Source organism: Cyprinodon tularosa, unplaced genomic scaffold (assembly GCF_016077235.1).
Source record: "Cyprinodon tularosa strain WSP-4 unplaced genomic scaffold, ASM1607723v1 ctg551, whole genome shotgun sequence".
Taxonomy (NCBI): domain Eukaryota; kingdom Metazoa; phylum Chordata; class Actinopteri; order Cyprinodontiformes; family Cyprinodontidae; genus Cyprinodon; species Cyprinodon tularosa.
In genome coordinates, this window is record NW_024039287.1 from 846,129 (window position 1) to 870,335 (window position 24,207).

The following is a 24,207-nucleotide window of genomic DNA, read 5'->3' on the forward strand; positions in this document are numbered from 1 at the left end:
AAAGATAGAAGCAAAAATATATCAGCATGTTAAAGTCTGACTGGATCAAAAAATAGTTTCATTCTGAGCAAAAATAAAATTAGAGGCAAGAAATCTGACATCAGTAACACTTTATTCTATCATTGAGACCAGAAAGTTGTGCTTGAAATATTGAATTAAAAATTATGATCTGCCATCAATAATAAAACATCTCGTATCAGTTTAAAATGAAATAGTGAAAATAAAAACATAAAAAATAAATAAATGACAGAAAAAAATAGCTATCTACAGTTACTTAAATATTGCAAAAATACAGCAAATAATATGAAAAGATTGTATAAATATACAGTGTAAACAGAAATAGTATAAACATACAGCATATCAATGATGTAAAACATTACAGGGTCATAAATTCTCATGTAATTATGATGAAAGTTGTGCTTAAAAGTTTACATACAATCCCATTAAAAAAAAATGATAGACACTAGTAATTCAAGTAATGTAAAACTGAAAAAAGTAGTAAAGGTAAACATTAACAAAAAGATAATTTAGTAGAATAAAATATTGATTTGGATTTTATTTTTAAAAAACAAATATCGAAAAATCTCACGAACAGTGAACCAACATACCAGTCAACAGGTGCAGAAGTCTGACTGAAAATTTCCTGAACATTATAGAAAACACCTGATTTCAGTGTGTTTTCAGTGTTGCTCAAACAAAAATTTCAGTTCGGTTCTCCATCAGACATTTTTACATTTATATGTATACACACACACACACACACACACACACACACATATACATATATATATATACATTTTATATATATATATATATATATATATATATATATATATATATATATATATATATATATATATATATATATATATATATATATATATATATATTTATATACATATATGTGTTTACACACACACACACACATTCAAAATGAATGTCATGATTTCCATGTTTTATCATTTTTACTTTTGCCAATTTCAAGTAATTTTACTAACAGCTGCTTTTTTTCTGTCTTTATTGTATGTAAACTTTCAAGCACAATCGTATAATTGTAATTATATAGTAAAATAAGGATAGAACAACAATTTTAGTTTAAGATCAGTGATTGTTATTATAAATTACAAAAATAACAACTACAACACAACACTTGCATAACAGGTAGATACCACAGACATAAAAACACCACAGTTCCAACAGATACTTTACACTTTATGACGTTTAGGTGGATTTCGTTTACTGCATTTTCACTGAAGGAATGTTAGAAACTATCAGGAGAAGTTGAGGAATTCTCCAGCAATAACAAAAAACATAAAAAACAAAATACAAAAAGTATCAAAGTATCAAGTAATAAAATATAAAATGTTGAAAAGGCAACACTTTTATTGGTGAGTTTGCATTAATACAAAAATAACAAACTAGAACATGGCAGCTACTAAAATGTCAAACTCCATATTAACAGTAAAATAATAAAACAATGATATGCAAACAATTTCAGTCATTTGAAGTACATTATCTTTTGCCAGTAAGATACATATAAGTACAATTAAATAGTTTAAAAGCAGATAGCTAAATAAAAAGCTTATTCATACTTAATCACATTGATTGGAGCTAGAAAAAAATATTTTAATAATTATTGGCAGTTGTTGGATGGACAAAGACAGGTAAAAAAACAATAACATAAGAACATTTTTTAATTTTGATTTAAATAAAGACCGATATAAATATGACCTGAGGAAAAAAAAATGTCTGAACTTGATTTTATCAGGAAAGTGTCAAACAGTTTAAAATTTCTCTAAAGATAGTGCTTTTAGCATTTTACTTTAATGCATAAATTTGCTTTTTTTGGTCATACTTAGGCTAAAACATCAGCAGAAGCTTTAGATGCTGCATTCTTTAGTTTTAACACTGCAGAAGGGAAAGCTGAATAACATCTGTATATCAAACCAACAGTAAACAAAATATCTTGCTTGCTTTATAAGAGAATAAGATACTGAAATGGCAAAGGCAAAATCTTACAATTTGCTTAAGATAAAAGTTGAGGATAACGAGAATGTTCCCAGTAAAGGCAGACCGGTGAAGACAAGAAACGTCAGTAAACTTCTTTAGAAAACAAAAAAGGATCCAGAGTCCCTTCATATCTGTGAAGACAGAAAGTCGTAAATGTAAATTATTACATTAAATGCAAGTAAAAAGCATGTGTGTGTGTATATATATATATATATATTTTTTTTTTCTTTTTATTTTCTTAATCTATAAAGAAACATTCAATTGTCCAGTTGTATTTATTTTCATTATTTTACTTATACTTTAGACAGCATGTGATTTGCACAGAAAACTGGGCAGGCAGGACTATAATGACAACTCAGTTTCCAAAAATTCTATTATTTAATGACAGTCCAAAGTTCAGTACATCAGTCAAGATGACAGAGGTACCCAAAAACACTGGGGAGAGGCAGGGTCAGAATAAAATAATGTCAAAAAAAATCCACTATAGGCAAGAAAGCTTCGGGAAAAAGGGCTGAAAAGCCTGCTGGAAGAAACAAAGACGGCATTGGTAGTGCAGGCAGCAAAGGTGGGACAAAACAAAGCTGCCATATCACAGTGATGAGACGTTAAACTGACAGTTTTCTTTACAGTTTATCCACACTTAAATAAATACTGGGTTGATATGTCCTAACATAGAGTGAACTTCATCAATAAATACATGATAGAATAAAATTTGCAGATGATTTTAGTAAGTATAAATTAGTCAAATTTACAGAGGCAGAGAGCTGTAATCTATCTAAAAAATAAATAGAGCAGTACAAATTGAAATAAAATATATATTGGAATTAATTAAATAGTTATGGTATTCTTGCAGTTTGCTTGTGTAATTGCAATAAATATCTTTTGCTTATTTCTTACTTTCCATGTGTTACAGTGAAACAAAAGAGTATTCAGCCTCTGATTATACAAGTTCTTCTACTTAGAAAGTTAAGAAAAGTCTGAAATTGTCTTTAAAGGTATATTTCAACTATGAGAGATACAATGAGAAAAGAAAAGATCCAGAGAAATCATAACTTTTTGGCACAAACTCAACTTGTAATGTTTGGAAAAAGAAGAATGCTGAGATGCATCCCAAAAACACCAGACTGGTTATGAAGCATGGGACTGGAAGCATCACATTTTTGGGCTGTTTTTCTGCAAGATGGCTGTTTTTCTGCATGGCTCCTTAAACCCCATAAAGTATTTGTGTAGGGAAAGTTGAAATTTCGTGTTACCAAGCAGCAGCCAAACATCGCTACTCTTGTGGAGACCTGCTTGAAAGAATGAGCCAAAATACCAGCTATAAGCAAAACTGTTGAAGACTGATAAGAAACATTTGAGTGGTGTCATTGACTCCCTCCTCTGTTCTGATGCGCTCGCATTTTCCTGCTGCTCTGCAACTCCCTGATCTGTCCCTGCTTTGCTGTGTCTAGTCTTTTCTGAGCCCTCTCCTCACATCATCAAACAATAGATCTGGTCAGCTGGTCTCTCAATGCAATTGATCAAATTTTCTCAACTAATAGACGGGGAAAAGTGGACCCTTCCTGTCCTGCCGGGACAAACGTTGTGGGATACACCATGGATTCCTGGAAGGCTTGGCGGATGATGTGTTTTACAATGTTGTCAGTGGAGGACATCGAAGATGTATGGATTTTCGGATTTATAAGACTCTGATTCTCCTGTTTGGATTTGGAGGATACCTGATGTATCTACAATTACAGAGGATGTCAGCTCCAATTTGGACATTGATCAGGCTGTCGGCAGCAGTTGAGGCGCCCAAAAAGTCTTTGGATGAGCAGGATCGTGAGATGAGCCATATGCTGGGTGCGATTGAACGCAGGCTGGCTGCGGTGGTTGAACTTAAAGGTGAGATGGGACAATATCTTGGATGTGCACGCTTGCTTCAAGGCAGAGAAGCCCAAGAAATTTGGAACATTGGATCCGCCATGTTGAGCCAGTAACCAAAGACGAAAAATTCCTGTGCAGCCTGCTCTCAAAACAATAAGTGTTATTTTGGATTCAGCCTCCCCCTTATCAAACTTCCCCCTGAATGTTATGGCAGAAGGGCCCAAGAACTGCTCCCCCCAAAAAAATCCCCCTGTCAGCCCCCCACCCCACCCCTAAAATCTTGATTACAATGTAAATTGTAGTTGACAATTAAAAAATCAATTGATTGATTGATTCGATTTACAACAAATGTTATACTACTATTGAGTAGAACAAATTTTTAATGACCAAATACTTATATTCTAACATAATCTATAAATACACCATTTTAAAATTCTACAGTGGGATTTCTTGGATATGTTTTCTTAGTTTGTGTACCTATAATGAAAATTACAGACCTCTCTCATGTTAGTTAATTCAAGTTGCCGAAGTTTCAAAATCAGTGTCTAACTAAACACTTTATTGCCCTGCTGTGTCCGTGTTTTTGCTAAGCTCTGGGACATTTTGTGGTGTTCCACAGTCTGCTAGTCTAATTCAAATCATAAAATGCCTGTAGTAAGTTAAAGTAAAATTACTGTAAGTTAATGTTGTGGTTTGGAGAAATTGTGTTTACCAAATTCTGGTAATATAATTAATCTTAGTCTTAATAAAAAAAAAATATTATTACATGTGATGAAAGGCCAAGACCTCAGTCCTGACTGGGTCCAACTGAAGTAAAGCTGCTGCTGTTACTGACCTGGAGTTACTTGTGGCTTCCCTGTGGATATTGTGGCTGTTGTTGTTGAGCTGCTTGATGTCTGGAGGAGTGATGGCGAGGACTGGAGGCCATTCCTCCTCCTCTAATAGTTGGTTTAATGGATTGGGAAGAGGACGGATGATAGTTCTGGTGACCTGCTCTGATTGGCTTAGCTGCATGAACACAAGAACAGGCTCATTCAATAAATACCAGACTCTCCAGGTTTCAAACTGATGTTTACTTAACTTGAAAGAAAGAATCTCACCGATCTGAGCAGAGTGTCCTCGCCTGGAGACGTTCTTCGACCTTACTGCTTCTTTGATCCGGTCTACTTCCTGCTGGTACCGTTTGCGGTCCCTTAGAGCCGACTCCTTGGCATTTTTTAGGGCCGTTTCCAGAACTTTCACTCGTTCTGCAGTGGCTCTTAGCCGCCGGTCCAGTTTTGGCAGCTCACAGCGCAGGTCCGCATTATCCCGGACGAGCTGGAAACACAGAGACATGTATTAATTCCAGTAAATGAGGCAATATTATGAAACTGGGTGATGATAGCAGCACATGTGGATTAGTTTATTCAGAAGGCTGGCAAGTTTTTAGGAACATGGACAGAGCTAAACCTTAAAGCAAACCTGGTAGAGGCTAAAAATGCTTAGGGTTAGGGTTACATTCTAGGAGGAGAGGAACTCTAAACATTTAGCCAGAGCTTTGATAGGCTAAAGCAAAGATTATTTGTCTGTTGAAATATCCCAGTCAATGTCAGGACCTAAATTCACTTAAGAATCAGTGGAGAGACATAAATACTGATGTTCATCCAAAAATCACTAGGAAGTAAAAAAGAAAACAAGTTTGTCTCTACATCCAAAAAAAAAAGGTAGAAACGTAATTTAAGAGCTGGAATTGCAGTGAAAGATGACAAATATTAAGTTTGGAGGGATTAAAAACTATTTACAAAGTTCTTGTCTGTAGATTTTGAAAAGCAGTTATTACCTCTAAGTTTGTGGTTTATATGCAGTTACAGTAAAAACAAGAAGTGAAATATTACAGGCTGAAACTGAAAAGAAACACAATCACTTAAACATATAATATGCTAACATAAGTCTGTACAATACCTGATGCGGATGTTAAATATATATTACTTGAAAGGTGTTAGATAGTTGCTGTGTTTATTCTTTTCAAATCAATAATGACAAAAACGGTGCTCCCCAGTTGATTTTGGATCAATCATTTTACAGGACGTCTCCTTTCACAATAATGTAAAAAAAAAAAAAAAAAAAACGTTAGACAGAAATTTGTGAAAGGACGTGGTAAGTTGATCTAATATTTTACATGGATATTCATAGTCCTACCTCCTTGTTAGCACTTTCTGTAAGCTGAATTTATGTTTGGTAAATGAAAAGAATTTAGTACCAAGACATTACGTGGAATTCATGTTAAAGGCAGTTGATACTTAGTTAAAGTTGGTAAAGAGAATAAAACTAGGAGAAAAATGTCATAAATCAGTTACAGCAAACATATAAAGTTCTAAAGGCAATAAAAATGTTTCTAAAGAAAATAATATATTTTCATATGTTTTAAACAAAATGTCCAATTGAAATATTTCATGATGTCTTCAGCCAAAGCCTATGGCTGAAGACATCATGAAATGGGTAAAAATGCTGCCAAATTAGGTCGATTTAGCAAAAAGATTGGTTGAACACAACTTCCGACTGAATAAAACCAAAAAAAATGTGAAAAAACTATTATGTTTGAATAAAAATGACTAACACCTTTCATTTTACTCATCATTGCCCAATTTGCACAAACACTTTCACTGTCTGCTTGAGTTTATTTCACTAAAATGGCAGAAAATCTTCATTGATTGTTCTAAGAAATTTTACACTTAAAAAAATTACAAAAGATTTTCTTATACACACTAACAATTAACAATTTCAAAGGAACTTAAAAGGGGGGAAAAAACGTTTGCAAAAAAACAGATTTCATTACTAATTGTAATTCTGCTTTACACCAGTAGGTGGTGACATGTTCACATGGAGCCTCATGAACTGTGGGGATTGATGAAGCAAATTGGCCAAATGCTTCAATGCCTCATGAGGCCTCATCTCACCATCACTAGCCATAGGTGAAAAGTATGACATTACAATCTCATCCTTAGCATATATTTTTTTCATAATATTCACAATATTCATTAAACTTTCAGGTTTTGTGGAGAGATGAGTTTTTTCTGATTTAATGCTGATCCATATGGCAACAAAAGCCAAGTCCAAAAACATAACACAGAAAGCCAAAAGCTAGAAGGCATCAGGGAAACACACAGAAACAGCAGGTGGAGTTTAAATGGGAGAATGAACAAAGACTGGGGTAATTAGCAAACGAGGAACAGGTGTGGATGGAAGCATCTAGAAGGGAGCTAGGGGAAGGAGACTGACACAATGGGGTAATGGAGGATAAACAAGAAATACATAAGAACTCAAATACAACCAAAACCAACTAGAATGACACAAAATGTAAATAAAACAAATAAAAACTCAAAAGGAAAGCTTAAACAGCACAAAAACCATGACAAAACTGCTACTTAGTGTTTCTGAATATTTATATGGCTGTTTCTATATTTTTTTCATGTGTTGATTGAAAATAATTGTAACTTTTTTTTCAAAGCAAATAAATATTTAAATATAAAAGACTGTTGTTGCACTGAGACAAGTTGGTTTATTTAAGGCTGCCGAGGTATAGTTAATAAAATCCTCTAATATAGAGAAAAAAAATATGCTGATTGTTATTCATTCTCTGGTCGGGCTCTATGCTGAAGCTCCTTTGCAGTACAGGCCACTCATGTTATATCTCACCTGCTTGTGGACTCTGCTGAGCTGCTCCAGGTTATTTTCTAAGAAGATGATCCTCTGTCTCTGAGCCAAACTGCCACCAGCTTCATCGCTGTCGTTCTCTGAGCTCTGTTCAAGAAACAACAAAACATTCATTTTCCTACCCTTAAAAAGAAAAAAAAAAAAAAGGCAATGTGCTGTTTGTTAAATACAAATCCTTTCAATACTAATACTCAGCGTAGCATCTGGTTGTTACTGGAGCAGAATGTAAAATAAGTGAATCTTCCTAAAATATCCTGAAACAATCTCTGTTGCTGTTAGAGATGAGTTATCCCAGAAGTATCTCAGAAGATTATGTCATCTGCAGGTTTGATCAATGTTTAAAATAGAAAAACAGATTAAAATGATTCCTCAGGCCAATATACAGCACTTGATACCATCAATGCTATTAACAGGGAGCCCCTTTTGAAATACCATCTATGTAATTTGGGAGAAGATGCACCGTCATTGGCCAGATCATGTGACCTGGGAAAACCTATTGCTTTGCGTAAAAAGACTCTTATATTGTAAGGTAGCTAAGTCTCTTGCTCTAATATTTTTCTACCGGCTGGTGAGGGCTGAGACAAGGAAAAAGTATAAACCTTCTCAGGAGGCTAAAAAAAGAAAACAGGGAAGAGATCTTACGCAAGGAAAAACAAGAGTCGGTTTTGGAAAGGAGTTTGTTTGCTGGCGCAGGCTGAAAGAACAAGCCGGATGTAAAACCAATTCTGTTTTCTCAAATTTATTATTAAACTTGCAAGTTAACACTTTACTCCTAGTATACTCAGATAATTTTTTTTCTTTATTTTTTCTGTTTACTAGAGGCAAAATACCTGCAAAAGCTAGCAGCCTACACATTAAAGCTAACCAAGACACCGCGTCCCACCCAGTGGCTCTTCACTGGAGCTACACCAATCCTCCATTCTCATGCCCTCCGAGCAGAACTTAGATCCCTAGCGCAGTCCCCAATCAAACGACATGGGAGACTGGCCGGCTGATGACTTTAGCAACAGTTCTGTAGCACTTGTGGCCACTAAGGGCCCTAGACGTAATAAGTCTATCACCCCTAGAAGCCAAAAGTTACATGGTGTGCCTTTAAATATCCAATCAGTATGAACAGAAACCATTGACCAATCTACTGGTGGCAGGTTATTACTTAGTACTGTTTTTCTATCAGAACATGTTCCACTTTCTGTTAGAAGCTGACGACTACGCTTTGTTTGTTCTTACGTTCTTGACCCGAGAAGTGATGTCTTGTATGAATTGGATCCGAAGGTTAGTAAGGGTCTGCAGCTCTTTGGTCTGTGAAATAAAAAGAAAATAATAATTTCCAAATTATCTGAGATTCAGCTGAAAAATTTAGATGAATGAAGATTAACCAATAAGAAACATACCACAGTTTCCTCCAAACCCTTCAAGTCCTCCTTGGCTTGTTCCCTCTTCTCATTTAGGAATCTTAAATCAGAGGACTGCATAATTAGGACTGTAGGATAGCACTCAACAGAGCAAAAACAACACTGACTGGAGAAAAGATAAGTTATGTCTGCTGTTTTTTAATCGATGTTTGATAGGTCACACTGGGCAGAGTTAAAGGTTTAGCCAGAAAAAGGTTCACACAACAAATATAGCACAGAATTGAGACGACAAGACACTGCAAAAGAAAATATACAAAAAAAAAAACAAAAAAAACCCACCTTGCATGTGAGCTTCCAGACAAAAGAAAATTATTAAATAATATAAGTCTGATACTTAAATGTCGGATTAAAGTCTGACATTTAGGTCCCTTATTGTGCACAAGTGGGTGGAATCAAGTTGAACCATTAACTCAGAACATATACCAAAGGACTCCTGTAGGTTCTATAGGAAGCAAAGAGGGACAAACTTACTGTAGTTTCTGGAGTCTTTGCTCTTTGATTTGGTCCTCAGCTCTGAGTTTTTCAAAGTCTGAGAGAAGTTTCCTGTTCTCCAGCTGAAGAGCCTGATTCACACTGAGAGATAAACACCAAACCTTTGTTAGAAAAGACTTTATGACAGACAAGATATAACCAGGTGACAGTCGTCACTAGTAATTGTAAAAATCAAATGTACTCTTTGAGCTGATCGTTGTCTCTCTGCTTTTGCTCAATCTCATCACGGAGTCGACTCAGCTGTTTCTGATGAACCTCCCTGTGGTTCTCCATCTGTTCCTCTAACGTCCTCTGTTGAACAGAAAGCAGCAGAACTTTATTATCTATAGGAATGGGAAATTTACACAGAACAAGAACTAAGATTTTCATTTTAGTTAATGTGATGAGATGGAAGTTCTTTCATACAGCTGGTACAGGAGACCCTGCTGATGCTTTTACCTGCACAGGACAGTGGATGGCGCTCTACTACAACTAGATTATTAGGTGCAGTTCAATTTAATCAGGGTTAAACTGGCTTTGCTTCTGATTTATTAAAATAAAGACATAACTGAGATCAAACAGAGATTATTTCCTTTGGAACTGATCGTACTTCAGGGCTTAAGACCTCTTAACAATGTTACCCTGTAGATCCTAAGGAACCCCAAAGAAAGTATCTAAGTCTTTACCTTCATCTCCACTGCATCCTTCAGTCTGCTCATATGTTCTTTCTCTTTGTCCATCACCGTCAGCTCATGCATCTGACCCTGAGCATGAAGTTTAGCAATCTCCTCCATCAGAGCATCCTGGCTCTCCTCCAGCTGCCTCTTCTTCTGCTCCATCCTTTGAAGGTCGGCAGTCAGGGATTCCAGCTTGGCCTTAAGCTGCACAAACATCGCATTAACAACAACAACCTGGTCAACAACAAACGCAAAGAGGGTGGTTTAACATGAAATCAGTAAAATAAACCAGTATTATTGTCAGCGACTAGAATCGGGTGTCAGTCAGGTGTTAGTATCTCAGAGTAGAGAGCAGGTATGCTGAGTCAACTTCTTCCACTTGTGGTCTTCTGGTTCTTTGGCTTTAGAAGAGAATAAATCAATGAGGAAATTCAACTCTAAGTTAAATCAACTCAGAATTCAGGGTATGAGTGTAATAAGAAGCCCTCATCATGATCGATCAGGTGGAGGAAATACGAAGCCTCAAAATGCACATTTCTATACTCACCTACCTGAATGATTGCTTCATCTGACACTTTCCATTCTTTCATATTTTTGTTTTATTAATCTTTGGAGTTTTTGACAAGGGAATAACACAAAACAGGTGTGTAATTTAATAAATTCAATTTCCTTTCCTTTCTGTGAACATCAGTTGTAATATATAATTTAACAAAACCTAATCCTTATAATATAAGGAGAGGAAACTCACCACTCTACTAAGAAAGTTGCTGTTTTATACAGTTTGTTATTAATCTAATTTCCATAGGCGACTGTGTCCCTCACATGAGATCTTATGTTACCCTCTGATCTGAATTTACAAAATGTACAAAATCAGCATTTACATAAAATGGTGGGAGGGCTGGAACAAAATGTTGAAATTCTGTTCCTTGACGAGGACTTTAAATATTATTGTAGCTTTAGAGAAACATGTTATTAGAAATAAATGCAGATTCATGATGGTGTGACAAGAATTCTCAAGCTTTCATTAGTCAGGTTTTTTACCTGAGAGACGAGGAGCTGGCAGGTGCTCAGCTCTTTCTCGTTGGCCTCCATCTTGCATGTGTTCTCCGTCAGGCTGACCTCCAGCTGTTTGCTGCGGTTCACCAGAGATTTGACCTCAGACTTCATCTTGCTGATGTAGAGACGAGCCGTGGTGAACTCTTCCTCCATCACGCCGCTCACCTCGGCCATCTGAGCATCAATGGAAACATGCAGGAAATATGTCGGTCAGACCGCAAACATCTGCTGATACATTCGGGATTTTACAGTTCTTAAGTGTTTTACACAAAAAGTAGTTCATTATGAACCTGATTTTTTGAGGATGGGTCTCTATACAGCAAAATGTGAACAGCAGAAGAAGAGTCTTACAGCTTTGAGGTCTGTGGTCCCGAGGACACTGCCGATCTCACTGAGGTCTCGGATCAGCAGATTGAGGATCTCTGCAGATCTCTTCTTATGGTGACAGCTGAGCTCCTGCAGGGTGGACAGCTCCCTCTGAGCTGCCTCCAGACCGGCCTGGAAACATAAAATAATGTGGATCACTGACCAAACATCTCCAAGCATGCAAAACAAACAAACAAACAAAAAAAAAAAACAGTCAGGAGATTTTTTTTTTATGGATGTTAATGCTGTTTTACCAATAATTATAAATGTTCTGAACTGAAATAATATATACATCTATTTTAACATTGGTCCAATTTAGTAACAGGTGCAATGTGATCGTTCATGTTTTACTATATGTAGAAATTCCAATTTTAACATTGCATAAGCCTCCATTATCTTTAAACAAAGTTTATTTGTAAATAAAAACTTTTTTAGTATTAATACAAAATTATACTGGTTATATATTATTATTCTTTGTTTTTCAAACATACAAATCATCAGTTTAAATTAATTTTGATTCTATACAGAACTCTGAAGAAAAAAACCTACATGAAAAAATATATTTCAATATAAACATTTATAATTCTTCCCCTCATTCCAGTGGTTTGGTTTTATTTGTTACTATCCAAAAAATCATGTGTCCAATAAAAGTCACTGTAATAATGTAAGTTATTTTATAATTGATATTAACTAAGTTTCAATCTACAACAATATAATCTCTTAGATTTTTATTTTTGACAGTGGTGTAAAATCCTTAGAGTTTAAGGACTCACAGTTTTGTGTGCCAGCTCCTCGTTCAGCTGCTCATTGCAGCGGGTCTTGTTCTCCACCTCCTGGCTCTTGTGGTCATAGTTAACTGCGAGCTCCTCCAGAGCCTGCAGCACCTCCTTCACCTCCTCTTTGGCTGAATCACTGTCCCTCTGAAGCCGGTTTAGCTCCTCCTGCAGACGCTCATAGTCTTGACGGCTGGACACCAGCAGCTATGAGTGCAGAACATCACAGGAGTTAGAAGGACAGGTGAGCTGTGAAGCTGCAGCGGGGGCATCAGGTGTGAAACTGACCTCATCCTGTTCTATCAGCTGCTGTTTGAGCTTCTCGGATGTCTGACTGTGGAGGTTGATCTCGTCGTCCTGAAAGCATGTCGTCAGTTTTAAGGTTTTTAATTTTAAATCTCTCAGTTTCAATCTGCTGCAAGTACAGCTGAAGCTCACCTTGTCATCCAGTTGTTGGTAAAGGTTGGTAATGAGTGTCTCATACTGCACCTTCTCCTCCTCACACAGAGGCACAGTGGGCGGAGCCAAACTTTCAATCACTGCTGGCGTTTCAGTGCTGCTCTTCTTGTTTCTGTTACTCATTTGTTCCTCCACAGGGACAGACTCACCTGGACAGGTTTAAAGTGATAACAACAACAAACATGTTTCCAGGGATCAAGGCACCAAATATCCTCTTTTCTTGCAAAAAACACTGAGGGTTTTAAATTTGAACCAAGTGTAAACCTTCAAACATTAGAACCAGTAAATATTTTAAAAGGTAAATAGGTAACTCCAATTTTCAACTCTGTAAAGATGTTATAAATAAATTAAATCATCACTGAACAATTTTTGAAATTAAAATGTTCTTAATTTGAAAGTTGGACTATCTGATCCTAAATGGTGAAGGCAGAGTTCTGATGAAAATGAAAAGAGAGATCATATCGCTCCTATCCAAGCTTCTTTTCATTGGCTTCCTGTTAAATCCAGAATATAATTTAAAATCCTCCTTCTCACATATAAAGCCTTAAATGGACAAGCTTCATCTTACATCAGAGATGTGATTGTTCCTGAAGTTCCTAACAGAGCACTTCGTTCTCAATCTGCAGGTTTACTACACTGCAAAAACAATCCAGAAATAAGTAAAAAATTCTTAAATTAAGTATATTTACCCTTAATTTGAGCAGGTAAATAAGATGATCTGCCAATGGAATGAGTATTTTTACTCTTAAAATAAGATAGTTAGATAATATTTACTTGAAATAAGACGATAAAATTGTTTTTTCTTATTTTAAAAGGAAATTGTCTTGTTCCATTGGCAAAGTGTCTTACTTACGTCCCCAATTCAAGGAAAAATTCACTTATTTTAAGAAAAAATAACTTATTGAGGTTTCTATTTTTTGCAGTGTAGTGGTTCCTAGAATTCCCAAAAGTAGAATGGGAGGCAGATCTTTTAGTTATCAGGCTCCTCTCCTGTGGAACCAACTACCAGATTTTTGTCCATGAGGCAGACACCCTGTCTACTTTTAAGGGTAGGCTTAAAACCTTCCTTTTTGATAAAGCTTACAGACATAGTGACTCAGGTTATCCAGAGCTATCTCTATAATCATGCTGCTATAGGCTTAGACTGCTGGAGGACATAGGGACCCCCTTTTCCTCCTTCTGCCTCCTACCTCTATTCTCCCACTCTTTAGAATTTGTTAGTTCAATCTCTAACGCTATGCTCTTTCTGTTTTTCTCATAGTAGCTTTATCTGGTCTTTTCCTGCTTGGTTGTGACACCGTCCTGGAGAGAAATATCAGCTGTGTTGCTACAATCAACACCTTTGTTTATAGCTGTGGAGTTCGGCCTATTTTTCAATGTAGTCCTGTTTCTCTGACTCCCTGTATGTGCTCTCTTCACCCTCTGACTTGAGAGCTGGCTTCTGTATCCTTGAACCCCAGTCAGCCATGGCAGATGGCTGCTCACATTGAGCTTGCTTCTGCTGGAGGTTTCTTCTTGTTAAAAGGGAATTATTCCTCTCCACTTTCGCTATAGGCATGCTTGGCTTAAGGGATTGCCTTTGAGTTATTGAGTCGATGCAATCAGCTGGTTTTCCTTAGATAGAAAACTTTAAACCAATCCGACTGTATGATCTGGTTGGATTGTCTCTGTAAAGTGCCTTGAGATGACATGTTGTGAATTGGCTCTATATAAATAAACTGAATTGAACTGAATTATTGTTGTAAACATGATCTTAATCCTTCAAAACATGTGAGTGATATGATGGTAATCCGTCTCATCTTTTGAAATTAAAAAAGATATAGAAGACAAGAAATAAATCCAGCAGGTGGAGTCCTAACACAGTGCAGGAATTAATTTAAAAGCCCCTTTCCACTGCAGGACCATCATTTAAGAGCACCAGGATAGAAAATTGACAACAGAAAACTTTTCTTGAGAGATGTAGTAAATTTTTGATGAGACATGCTTTTAATAAGTGGAGTTTTGTGGGTTCCTGGTATTTCCTACTGGTTTGTTGTATGTTCCTAGTTTTCTGCCTGCTTTACCTATAAACTTCATAATAGCTGTGACTCACTTATAATATTAAACTATTCAACATGAGTAACGGTATTTCATTAGCAAACACAATTTTAAACCATGTCACTGGAGTTGAATATTAGAATTTTTCCGAGTTTACAATTAAATACAATTAAAAAATCAGTGTTGAGGTAAAGAGAATATTAAAGGATTTTAGGAATAGATTTAGGGTGTTATACACTCAAAGCATCATGATTAATCAATGACTAAGAGTAATCAGAACAGGAACCTTGGTTCAGATTTTAAAGAAAGAATCTCCCATTGTAAATTTTCCGAACCTTTTCTCCATCGCTTCAGCTCATTCTCCAGTTTCTGGATCATGATGCTCAGACTTCTGTTCTTTTCTTTCTCCTTCTCATACTTCTTCTTCCACTCCTCGGCAGTCAGCTCAAGGTTCACAGAAACCGTGTTCTTTATGGTTTTAGCTCTGAAACATGAAATTAGACAGAGGAGATTTAAGAGGGAGGAACACAAACTTACACTTTATCTCTAATGGTTCAGATCTTCAGATGATCATCTCACATTTCAGACTTTTGAATTAAGCTGCAAATTGCTGGCAAATCGACCCCACTGAAATTCCTCTGTATTTAAATGTAAAAAAACTCCTGAGTTTGGAATCCAGTCTAAAGAACCATACGGGGTATTTAGAGTCCTTTCTGGTTGTTAATGCAGCAGTTAGACTTCATTTGTTTCTAACTAACTGCTTATCACAAATACTAAAGTAAACCCTACCTCTGTCCAAACATGAGGGTGGACTTGCTTTCAGCTTCATTGTAAACAGAGGGTGAGCAACAGATGATGATGGTGGTTCGACAGTTTCCTCCTAGAGAATCCTGCAGAATCCTGGTCATCTTACTGTCTCGGTACGGCACATGGGTTTTCTACAATAGAACACATACAGTGATATACTGTAAGAACACAGATCCATTATATAAGGTGCAATCTTACCCTTTCTGTCATACTGATGTCAGGAACATCTAGCACCCATTTGTTTTCATTGCTTCAGCTCAACACTGAAGCTCTTAAGATGCTTTATTGGTCTCCGCCCAAACTTGCATCAATAGTCGAAGGTATTGTCTCACTAATAGTAAACCCCATTTCACCTCTTGACCCGTACCCCTTGCACTTCAAAATTCGGACACCCCTTCAACAACTGCATACGTCATCAGTAGTCACAGCTGGCTTTTAAGTAGGCAGACAGAACAAGGTTTTTGCAGAAATCTAGAGAAATCATGCCATCTGTAGCTGTGGTGAACTCATCATTTTAAGGTATGTGCTGCTAAATGGAGGAATGCAAGAAGAAGGTTACATCTAGAATGCCTAGGAATGTTGTTAGATCACTCTATGGTACATAGGATGTAATGAGGAAAGTTTGTCCTCAATATGATGAGAAATTATCTTACACTATTGTTATCTTGTTTTTTTTTCTTTACTGCACAAAAGTTTTCTCTCAAGCAGAACAAATGCTAGACAAGACTAGATGGGAGTCTTATCTTACTGACGCCTCAGAAGCCGGTTTTTCGGTTTTTCAGTGTCGCAATGTTATTTCAACAATCCTGTTTGTTAAAAAGTGTCTACTTGTGAGAATCCCTTCCTGAGGTTCTTAAGTATTTAGAGAAATCCTCTGTGACCAGGACAGACCATTGGCACTAGACTGCAATTATTATTAAATGCTGCTTAAATGAAGAACGCCACTCTGATTTCTTGTTAATAAAAAAACCTAAAGTGGGTTCAGACCAAATGCTTTTTGGGCGTCCAAAACACTTTAACACCAAAACTGGGTCAAACGTTGGACAAGATGCTTTGAGGCTTGAACACCGGATGTTGAGCTGCCCTGTCCTATTGTAAAATAGTGAGCAGCTTGGCTTTATTTGTTTTAATGAGTTTGGAAGAAAATGTTTCGTTTTTATGTGCCCCTTAAAACATCATCTGTGCATTTAATTAATCATGATTACGATCATACTTAAATATTCTAGTTGTTTGAGCGGCAGAAAGCTCTGCATACCATCGGGGTACACAGTGCTGGAACTCCCAAGTAAAAGCACTCTTAAACCGACCAGGCTGTCATGGATTTCCCGCTGCTGGCTGTACTGTTTTGGCTAAATATGGTTTTAAAGTGTTTTTTTCCTCATTTGTGATTAAAAAAGCAAGTAACAAAACAAAAAATGCAAAATCTGCTAAAACTATCTAATTTCCAACTCCTCAGAACAGATAAAGCAAAGCTCAGAAAACCAGTCAGTATCAAGTGTGACCACCATTTCACCACCTGAGTTCATCAGGTGGTCTGTGGAATGCTGGTTCGCTCCTCTTCAATCGTTGTGCAAAGTTGTGGGATATTGGAAGGAACTGGTACACGCTGTTGTATACACCAATCCAGAGCATCCTAAACATGCTCAATGAGGGATATCTCTGTTGACCATGCCAGCCATGCAATAACTGGGATGTTTTCAGATTTCAAGATTTGTGTACAGATCCTTGCAATATGGGGTAGTGCATTATCCTGCTGCAACATGAGGTGATGCTCTTGGTTGTATGGCAGAATAATAGACCTCAGGATCTTGTCACAGTATCTCTGTGCATTCAAAATTCCATCAATAAAATGCACCCGTCTTCTTCGTCCTTAACTCCAACTACAACGCCACCGTTACCCACTCTATCCACAACATTGACATCAGAAAACCGCTCAACCACACGATGCCACACACGCTGACTGCCATCCGCCTGGAACAGTGTAAACCGGAATTCATCAGTGAAGAGAACACCTCTCCAAAGTGCCAGATGCCAGCTAATATGAGCATATGCCCACTTAAGTCGGTTACGATGACGAACTGGAGTAAAGTGGAGACCCCAATGAGGGTGACGAGCATGGAGTTGAGCTTCCTTGAGATGGTTTCTGATATTGTGTGCAGAAATTATTTGGTTATGTAAACTGATTGTTTCAGCAGCTGTCTGAGTGGCTGGTCTCAGTCGAACTTGGAGGTGAACATGCTGGATGTGGAGGTCCTTGGCTGGTGTGGTTACATGTGGTCTATGGTTCTGAGGCTTGTTGAATGTACTGCCAAATTCTCTGAAATGCCTTTGGAGATGGCTTATGGTAGAGAAATTAACATTCAATAAAAGAACAACAGCTCTGGTTGACATTCCTGCTGTCAATATGCCAACTGCACGCTTCCTCAAATATTGCGACATCTGTGGCTTTGTACTGTGATAAAACTCCACCTTTCAGAGAGTCCTTTTATTGTGGGCAGTCTAAGGCACACCTGTGCCTAATCATGGTGTCTTATCTGCATCTTGATACAGCCAACCTGTGAGGTGGGATGGATTATCTTAGCAAAGGAGAAGTGCTCACTTTTACAGATTTAGACTGGTTTGTGAACAATATTTGGGGGAAATGGTGATACTGTGTATGTGGAAAAAGATTTAGCTCTTTGAATTCATTTTATGAAAATTGGAAGCAAAAGTAAAAGTGTAGTTTTGTTGAGTTACCCAATTTACAAACATTATGTCTATGTTGTTAGAAAATATCCAAAAGGTTAACGAGTTGGGTCAAGGTGTAAAATGGTTTTCACCATAAATCTGTTTTAGACTCTGTAATGATATGAAACAGATTTGAGCAAATTTATTTTAAAGATCTCCCTTAAATAACATTGCCATTGTAAGTAATGCTTGGTAGTTAAACATAGGTGGTTACTAAATGAGTGAATCAACCCAGGATTTACAATGGCAGCTGTTAAGTCTCCTTTTTTTTTTTGGTCTTTGCATATTAGCAGTCTTCTGCAAATTTTATGTATTATTGTAAAATCAAATCTGTGGAGCATAAAGGGGGTTTGCCTATACGATGTATAGGGTGCAAAGAGGTGCTACTGTTTCAGTGGATGCCAAAGCAAGGGGTAAAAAAAAAAAAAGTTCAAATTTGCATCTCTTTGTATATAACAGATTTTGTGCATGCATAAATTACAGACATTATAGATTATCTTATTTTTTATTACAAATGTTACCATATTAAAAACCGAGAGTGTCCTCTATTGCAGCGGTCCCCAACCACCGGGCCGCGGACCAGTACTGGGTCAAAAAAATAAAATAAAAAATTATATATATATATATATATATGTATATATATATATATATATATATGATCGACGATCAGAGTCTGAGTAATGTTTTATTTTGAAAAATATAAAAAATTGCGGTATTCTTTCCCAATTACATCAGTCGGTGCATCTGTGCCTTTGACACAGTTTAATTCAGTTCAAGTCTCATCCTATCTATAACATCCTATCTTTGTGAGGCGGGATGTTCTGCGGTTACAGCGACCAAAACAAATACGGAAATTCGTCTGTCCGATTATGCCTAGATGGGACCGGCTTGTTGTTTTATTGTTATGCTGTTTGTATTTGATGTTATGCCAGTCGTATCATTTTACATACATCATTTGATCGTAACCCCCCCCCCGTCTGACATATAGCGCACCGTGGTGCAAAAAAGGTTGGGGACCACTGCTCTAATGGATCGTAGAAAGTTTCGGTCTTGATCTTTATGCAATCACCAATACTGTAGCTTTGCTTTGCCGGGCATGATCAAGACATCAAAAAGACGACAAGATTTAAATCCAAACAACGTCTACATTTGGATGAAAAGTGAAACCTGAAAAGCTGTAATTTTCAGGTTGTTGAAAAGACATTGAAAACCTAGCATTTTAACATCTTTTCAGCATCTATTATTGATCTAAAGTGGGACAAAATAAGACCAACCAAACACATCTCATTTTTTAACAGGTCGAAACCAGACTATGATGAACCAACCATATTTAGCATAAAAACCAACCTCTAAATAATTTCTGGTGTTTAGGGGCTAAATATGGGAACCATTTGCTTTAGTGATGAAGGTATTGTATGAAGTTTTCTGTCATTTAAGCTCCGTAATGGTATCTAAAACCAATTTAAGTTGTTAGCTTTTTCAAATATGTAAATATGGACAAATATAAACAGACTTGTTTTTAGAGTATAGTATGACATTTTGTTTCATTCGGGCCCTTTCTGTTTTATTGTTTTCTCATGCGGTTGTTTGGTAGAGAGGTGTGTTTACGTGGTGTCGATCTTAATCTGAAGTCCATCTTGGTGACATGAGACAAAATAGTGAACTTAACCTAAAGTTCCCCCATAGGCTCCAGGTCTTTCCTTTAACAAATAAAACTACTTTTCAGCTCTTGGCCATCTGATGATTACTTACTGTTCCTTCACTCAGAGCAGCGATGACGTTTCCAAGAGCAGAAAGAGACTTGTTGATGTTCTTCGCCTCATCCAACACAGATCCTTCAGCTCCAGTTTTACTTACCTGATCAACAGCAGCAAATGGTCAGAAGAGATATATGAAAGAAAAGAGATGAGAAAGAGAGTAAGAGATTAGGAATGTTGGATGCCCTCATGGATAGTGGGATCTACAGATTTTATGGGATTTATACTTTGTTAACCTATTCTAACAAAAGGTAGTCGAACAGAAAAAAAACATATTTGTTGGAAAAACACAGATGATTAAAGAAAATGGGTTACACCTTCTCACTCCCCGCTAGGTCGACCAGATAAAGTTTTCCAGACAGTTTCATCTCTGTCTCCACGTTTTCCTGCTTGATGTTGATCAGGAAAATACTGTGACTGCGAGAACTGTGTTCGTTCATGTCTGCAGGAGGAAGACAGATGAAGAGCAGGTACATCAGCTGGAAATACACCAGCCGAACAAAGCATCTGTTTTTTTGTTTTTTTTTCAAAACACAGGTGCAAGCTTATTTCTTAAGGAGATGGTTGCCATTTTCTCCATATTCAATCTAAAGAACTACTGCTGAACGAATACTGGACAGAAACACCAAAAGCTATTTTGTTCTAACTCTGAGGAACAGTGTTAATATCACTTCAGTAATAGCCGATTCTGCAGAACACTTACTGGTAACGGCAACATGTCTGTTTGCTTTCCCTTCATCGATGACATCCATCACCTCCTCAGGACTGGAAACAAAACGCTCAGTGCAACCCTGACAACACATATAGTAAACATGAAACACATGCTGCTTTAATATCCCTTTGGAAATGTGCAAAAATACAAATTAATTAGACAAAGACAGTTTCTACTACTAGTTTAAATCTTGCTGCTCCATTGGTAATCATAGGGGAATAGTAGGCAGGCACATTTGTCAAATGCATCATCATAATATGACAATATTATTGCAATCAGGAGTTTTGGCGGTTTTTACTGGTGACCGCTACAGCTGTGTGTTAGTAAAATGTATAATCTATTGTACTTTTATAGCTTTAGAAAGTAAAAATGGTTGAAATTAATTCTTGCTCTAGCATTGGATTTGGAGAAAACCAAGCACAACATATCCTTGCAAACACAGGGATGGAAGGATGGAGCTTCGGCCTGTTTTTGAACTTGCTTACCAAAGTTTATTGTTTCTTATTGCTGATAATACGACCTTTGGGATCATGTTTTTCACTTTTTCCATCACTTCAATATCACTGGTAGAAAATCAACCTGTTTTTTCTCATACATACAAGCTTTATTAATAATAATATTCTAATATTAAAATGGCACAGTTATATGAAAGCTGTGTCAAACTGTTGTCCTGATAAACGACACATGTGATAAATATCACACTAATACTAATTGAATACAATGTTCTGTTATTATGTTACCTTAACATAGGGGACCCTGTTTTTATCCTCATGAACAGCCAGGTTGGTCTTTGACACTAAAATATAAAACAATGGTTATTAATGGCAACCAACTCTTGGATCTTAATAACAGGGAAAAAAAATCTCAAACATCTCACCATCCAACAAGTCTCTGATTTTATCCAAGTAGATTTCAAAATAGGAGACCTGCAAACAGAGAGGATCCCATGAGCAAATAATACTGAGAAGCTAACAACAAAGTTATACTAAGGAAATTAACAGTATTCTATACTGTTTGCACAGCTGGAAGCTAATAGCATCTTTGGTGTTACTGATGGTATAATCACCTTGATGTGGAACTCTAGGTTCTCATCCATGGAGTAGATGTGGTCAAAGATGTCTCTGGAGATGCGTGGGATGATCCCCATCATATGGGGGTCATGCAGGTTCCCCTGAAAAACACAATATGTTTGAAAAGCCAAACAAACATGATCTATCACTTAAACACCAACACACCTACCTCCATGGTGTGAGTCTTTCCTGATGATGTCTGACCGTAAGCAAAGATGGTTCCATTGTATCCTCCCAACACGTCTGAAACAACCAGAGAAAAATATAAACTAATAGAAGATAATGCAAAAATGCATAAAGGCAATCTGAAGCTTTCCTAATTCTGATTTCATCTGATCTTATTATTATCTTAATATCATTAGGATTAGGATCAGCCTCACCTTTGACGATCTGTTTGGCACAGGTGTCATACACCTGAATCTGTTCAGTGCTCGGAGGAAAGACTCTGTCGAATACATACGGCTTTCCCTGAAACACAGGAAAGCTATTTAAAACTAAGACATAACAGCGCTGTTCACATACAGGAAACACATTGTAAAAATAAGAGTTTTAAACACGCTGGCTGCAGAAGGAGCTCTACATGGATCTTTAGGTTCTAGAGTGTCCAGGATTTTAAAGTGTTGAGTCTGCTGTAGTCGCTACATATATAGCTTTCCGTGAAACACTCTGGAAATGCTGTCAAAAAATAAAAGACTCCAGTTTTCTGGAGAAAGTCTCTTTTCAAAATAAAATACTACCCCTAATGGAATAAACGACAAATAACAAACCCATACCAAAAAAATAAAAATAAATTCAGTTTTTCTTAAAATTAATAAGTTGCCTTTATAGAAGAGCAGCAGCAGCAGCAGCTAGAATTATTTATGGCTACAATTATTTATGCCACTGGCAGATTTCGATTTAAAAGTATTTTGATTTATCCAAGAAGTTTGTTTCTAAAGGAAGATGAGAGATATCTCTCCAAAAACAATAAAACAATCTAAATATTAGTAAAATATTCAAATATATATTGTACTGCACAGTTTGTTAGCAAACGGCGTGTTGAAATTTATTTACACCGTTTTCTATTTTTAGAGATATTTAGTTTATTCAGCTTTAACGATTAGCTGCAAGTCCTTAAAGTTGGAAAGCCTCTTTGCATCATCCTGATCTTTAGATTCCTCCATAGTACAAGTCAGAGAAAAAAAAAGATTAATTATTTCAATTCAAATTTTGTTAGTTTTTTTAATTATTTTTTTTAGACCTAAATGTAAGGCAGATCAAAGTGTAAAAACATAGTATGAGTATGCCGCCCTGGTTAAAGCTGATATGCTCACCTGAACTGAAATCATTTTGTTTTTTTTTTGTTTTGCCAAATTAAACACTTGTTCACTCTGTATAATATGTGTGCTTTTTTAAACACAATTCTCCCTCAGAGATCCACTAGAAAAATAAAACCAGACTGTAAGTCTGATTGTTTGTGTGTCTTCTTCTGTCAGTCTTATGAAACCACTATAGGCTGCTGACATTAAACTGATCTGAGGGCAGTTTTGAAGGTTTATCAGCAGCCAACAGATTCACAAATGCCAACTTGAAATACCATGAAGCAGACACAGTATACTACAGGACATGGATATCCAGTACAGCAATAATAAAAGCAATATTTAACATCAATAATCTGGATCCACTACAGCTTGCATCCAAAATCCTGCAAATGTTGTAAGTTGCATTTCAAAGGCTCTTATTCAAATACGAATGTTGGTCTCAACTGTTTTTGTCAGCTTTTAAATGTTTAAGATAAGAAGGTCCGAGTTGTAAACTGAGAGACTGTTAGCATTAACCTGCGGCTCTGCGGGAGGCAGAAAAACATTTTTTGAAGAAAGGTTAACAAAAGGACCAGACAGAATATGTGACAATATATTTTATGTGGTCTCTACTGAAGTCCCCCAAAATGCATAAATAATAAACTAGTCAGCATTCTATATCTATTTGCTTCTTTAAAAGAAAGCATGACCCAAAAACCTCAAAACAGATTATTTTTGTTCCAGTTCTTTGATGTCTCCATACAGATAAAGATTTTAGGTGTTAGCATCTTTCATTTATATATACTTTGAAAACTATTATGTCTAAAAATTTTGAAAACTATGTGATTCATTCACATTGAATTCAGTTTGCTCACCAGCCTAAATAATAAATGGAGGTTTTAAAATTGACAAGATCTGACTCTTAAACACCTGGAAAGGTGGAAGGGTCACACTGCAATCTAGAAATAAGTAACAATTTCTCAAATTAGGTGTATTTCTCCTTAATTTGAGCAGGTAAATAAGATGATCTGCCA

The 24,207-nt window shown here is 36.5% G+C and overlaps 1 protein-coding gene across 1 annotated transcript in view; it reads right to left on the reverse strand.

Annotated features, from left to right (window-relative positions):
* Positions 1–1,088: 1,088 nt before the first annotated feature.
* LOC119796546 (kinesin heavy chain-like) overlaps positions 1,089–24,207 on the reverse strand; it is a 30,010-nt gene continuing 6,891 nt past the window's right edge. Inside the window, exons 2-25 of the mRNA XM_038305148.1 lie at positions 22,274–22,361; positions 22,063–22,136; positions 21,890–21,994; positions 21,701–21,749; positions 21,564–21,619; positions 20,815–20,902; positions 20,429–20,553; positions 20,107–20,211; positions 15,610–15,758; positions 15,156–15,304; positions 12,763–12,932; positions 12,613–12,681; positions 12,325–12,531; positions 11,537–11,683; positions 11,171–11,359; positions 10,139–10,333; positions 9,655–9,764; positions 9,453–9,554; positions 8,961–9,021; positions 8,797–8,868; positions 7,552–7,656; positions 4,977–5,193; positions 4,712–4,884; positions 1,089–2,141 (exon numbers count right to left, since the gene is read on the reverse strand). Coding sequence (XP_038161076.1) covers positions 4,718–4,884; positions 4,977–5,193; positions 7,552–7,656; positions 8,797–8,868; positions 8,961–9,021; positions 9,453–9,554; positions 9,655–9,764; positions 10,139–10,333; positions 11,171–11,359; positions 11,537–11,683; positions 12,325–12,531; positions 12,613–12,681; positions 12,763–12,932; positions 15,156–15,304; positions 15,610–15,758; positions 20,107–20,211; positions 20,429–20,553; positions 20,815–20,902; positions 21,564–21,619; positions 21,701–21,749; positions 21,890–21,994; positions 22,063–22,136; positions 22,274–22,361 — 2,799 coding nt within the window. The 3' untranslated portion in view covers positions 1,089–2,141; positions 4,712–4,717. The remainder of the gene's footprint in view (positions 2,142–4,711; positions 4,885–4,976; positions 5,194–7,551; positions 7,657–8,796; positions 8,869–8,960; positions 9,022–9,452; positions 9,555–9,654; positions 9,765–10,138; positions 10,334–11,170; positions 11,360–11,536; positions 11,684–12,324; positions 12,532–12,612; positions 12,682–12,762; positions 12,933–15,155; positions 15,305–15,609; positions 15,759–20,106; positions 20,212–20,428; positions 20,554–20,814; positions 20,903–21,563; positions 21,620–21,700; positions 21,750–21,889; positions 21,995–22,062; positions 22,137–22,273; positions 22,362–24,207) is intronic.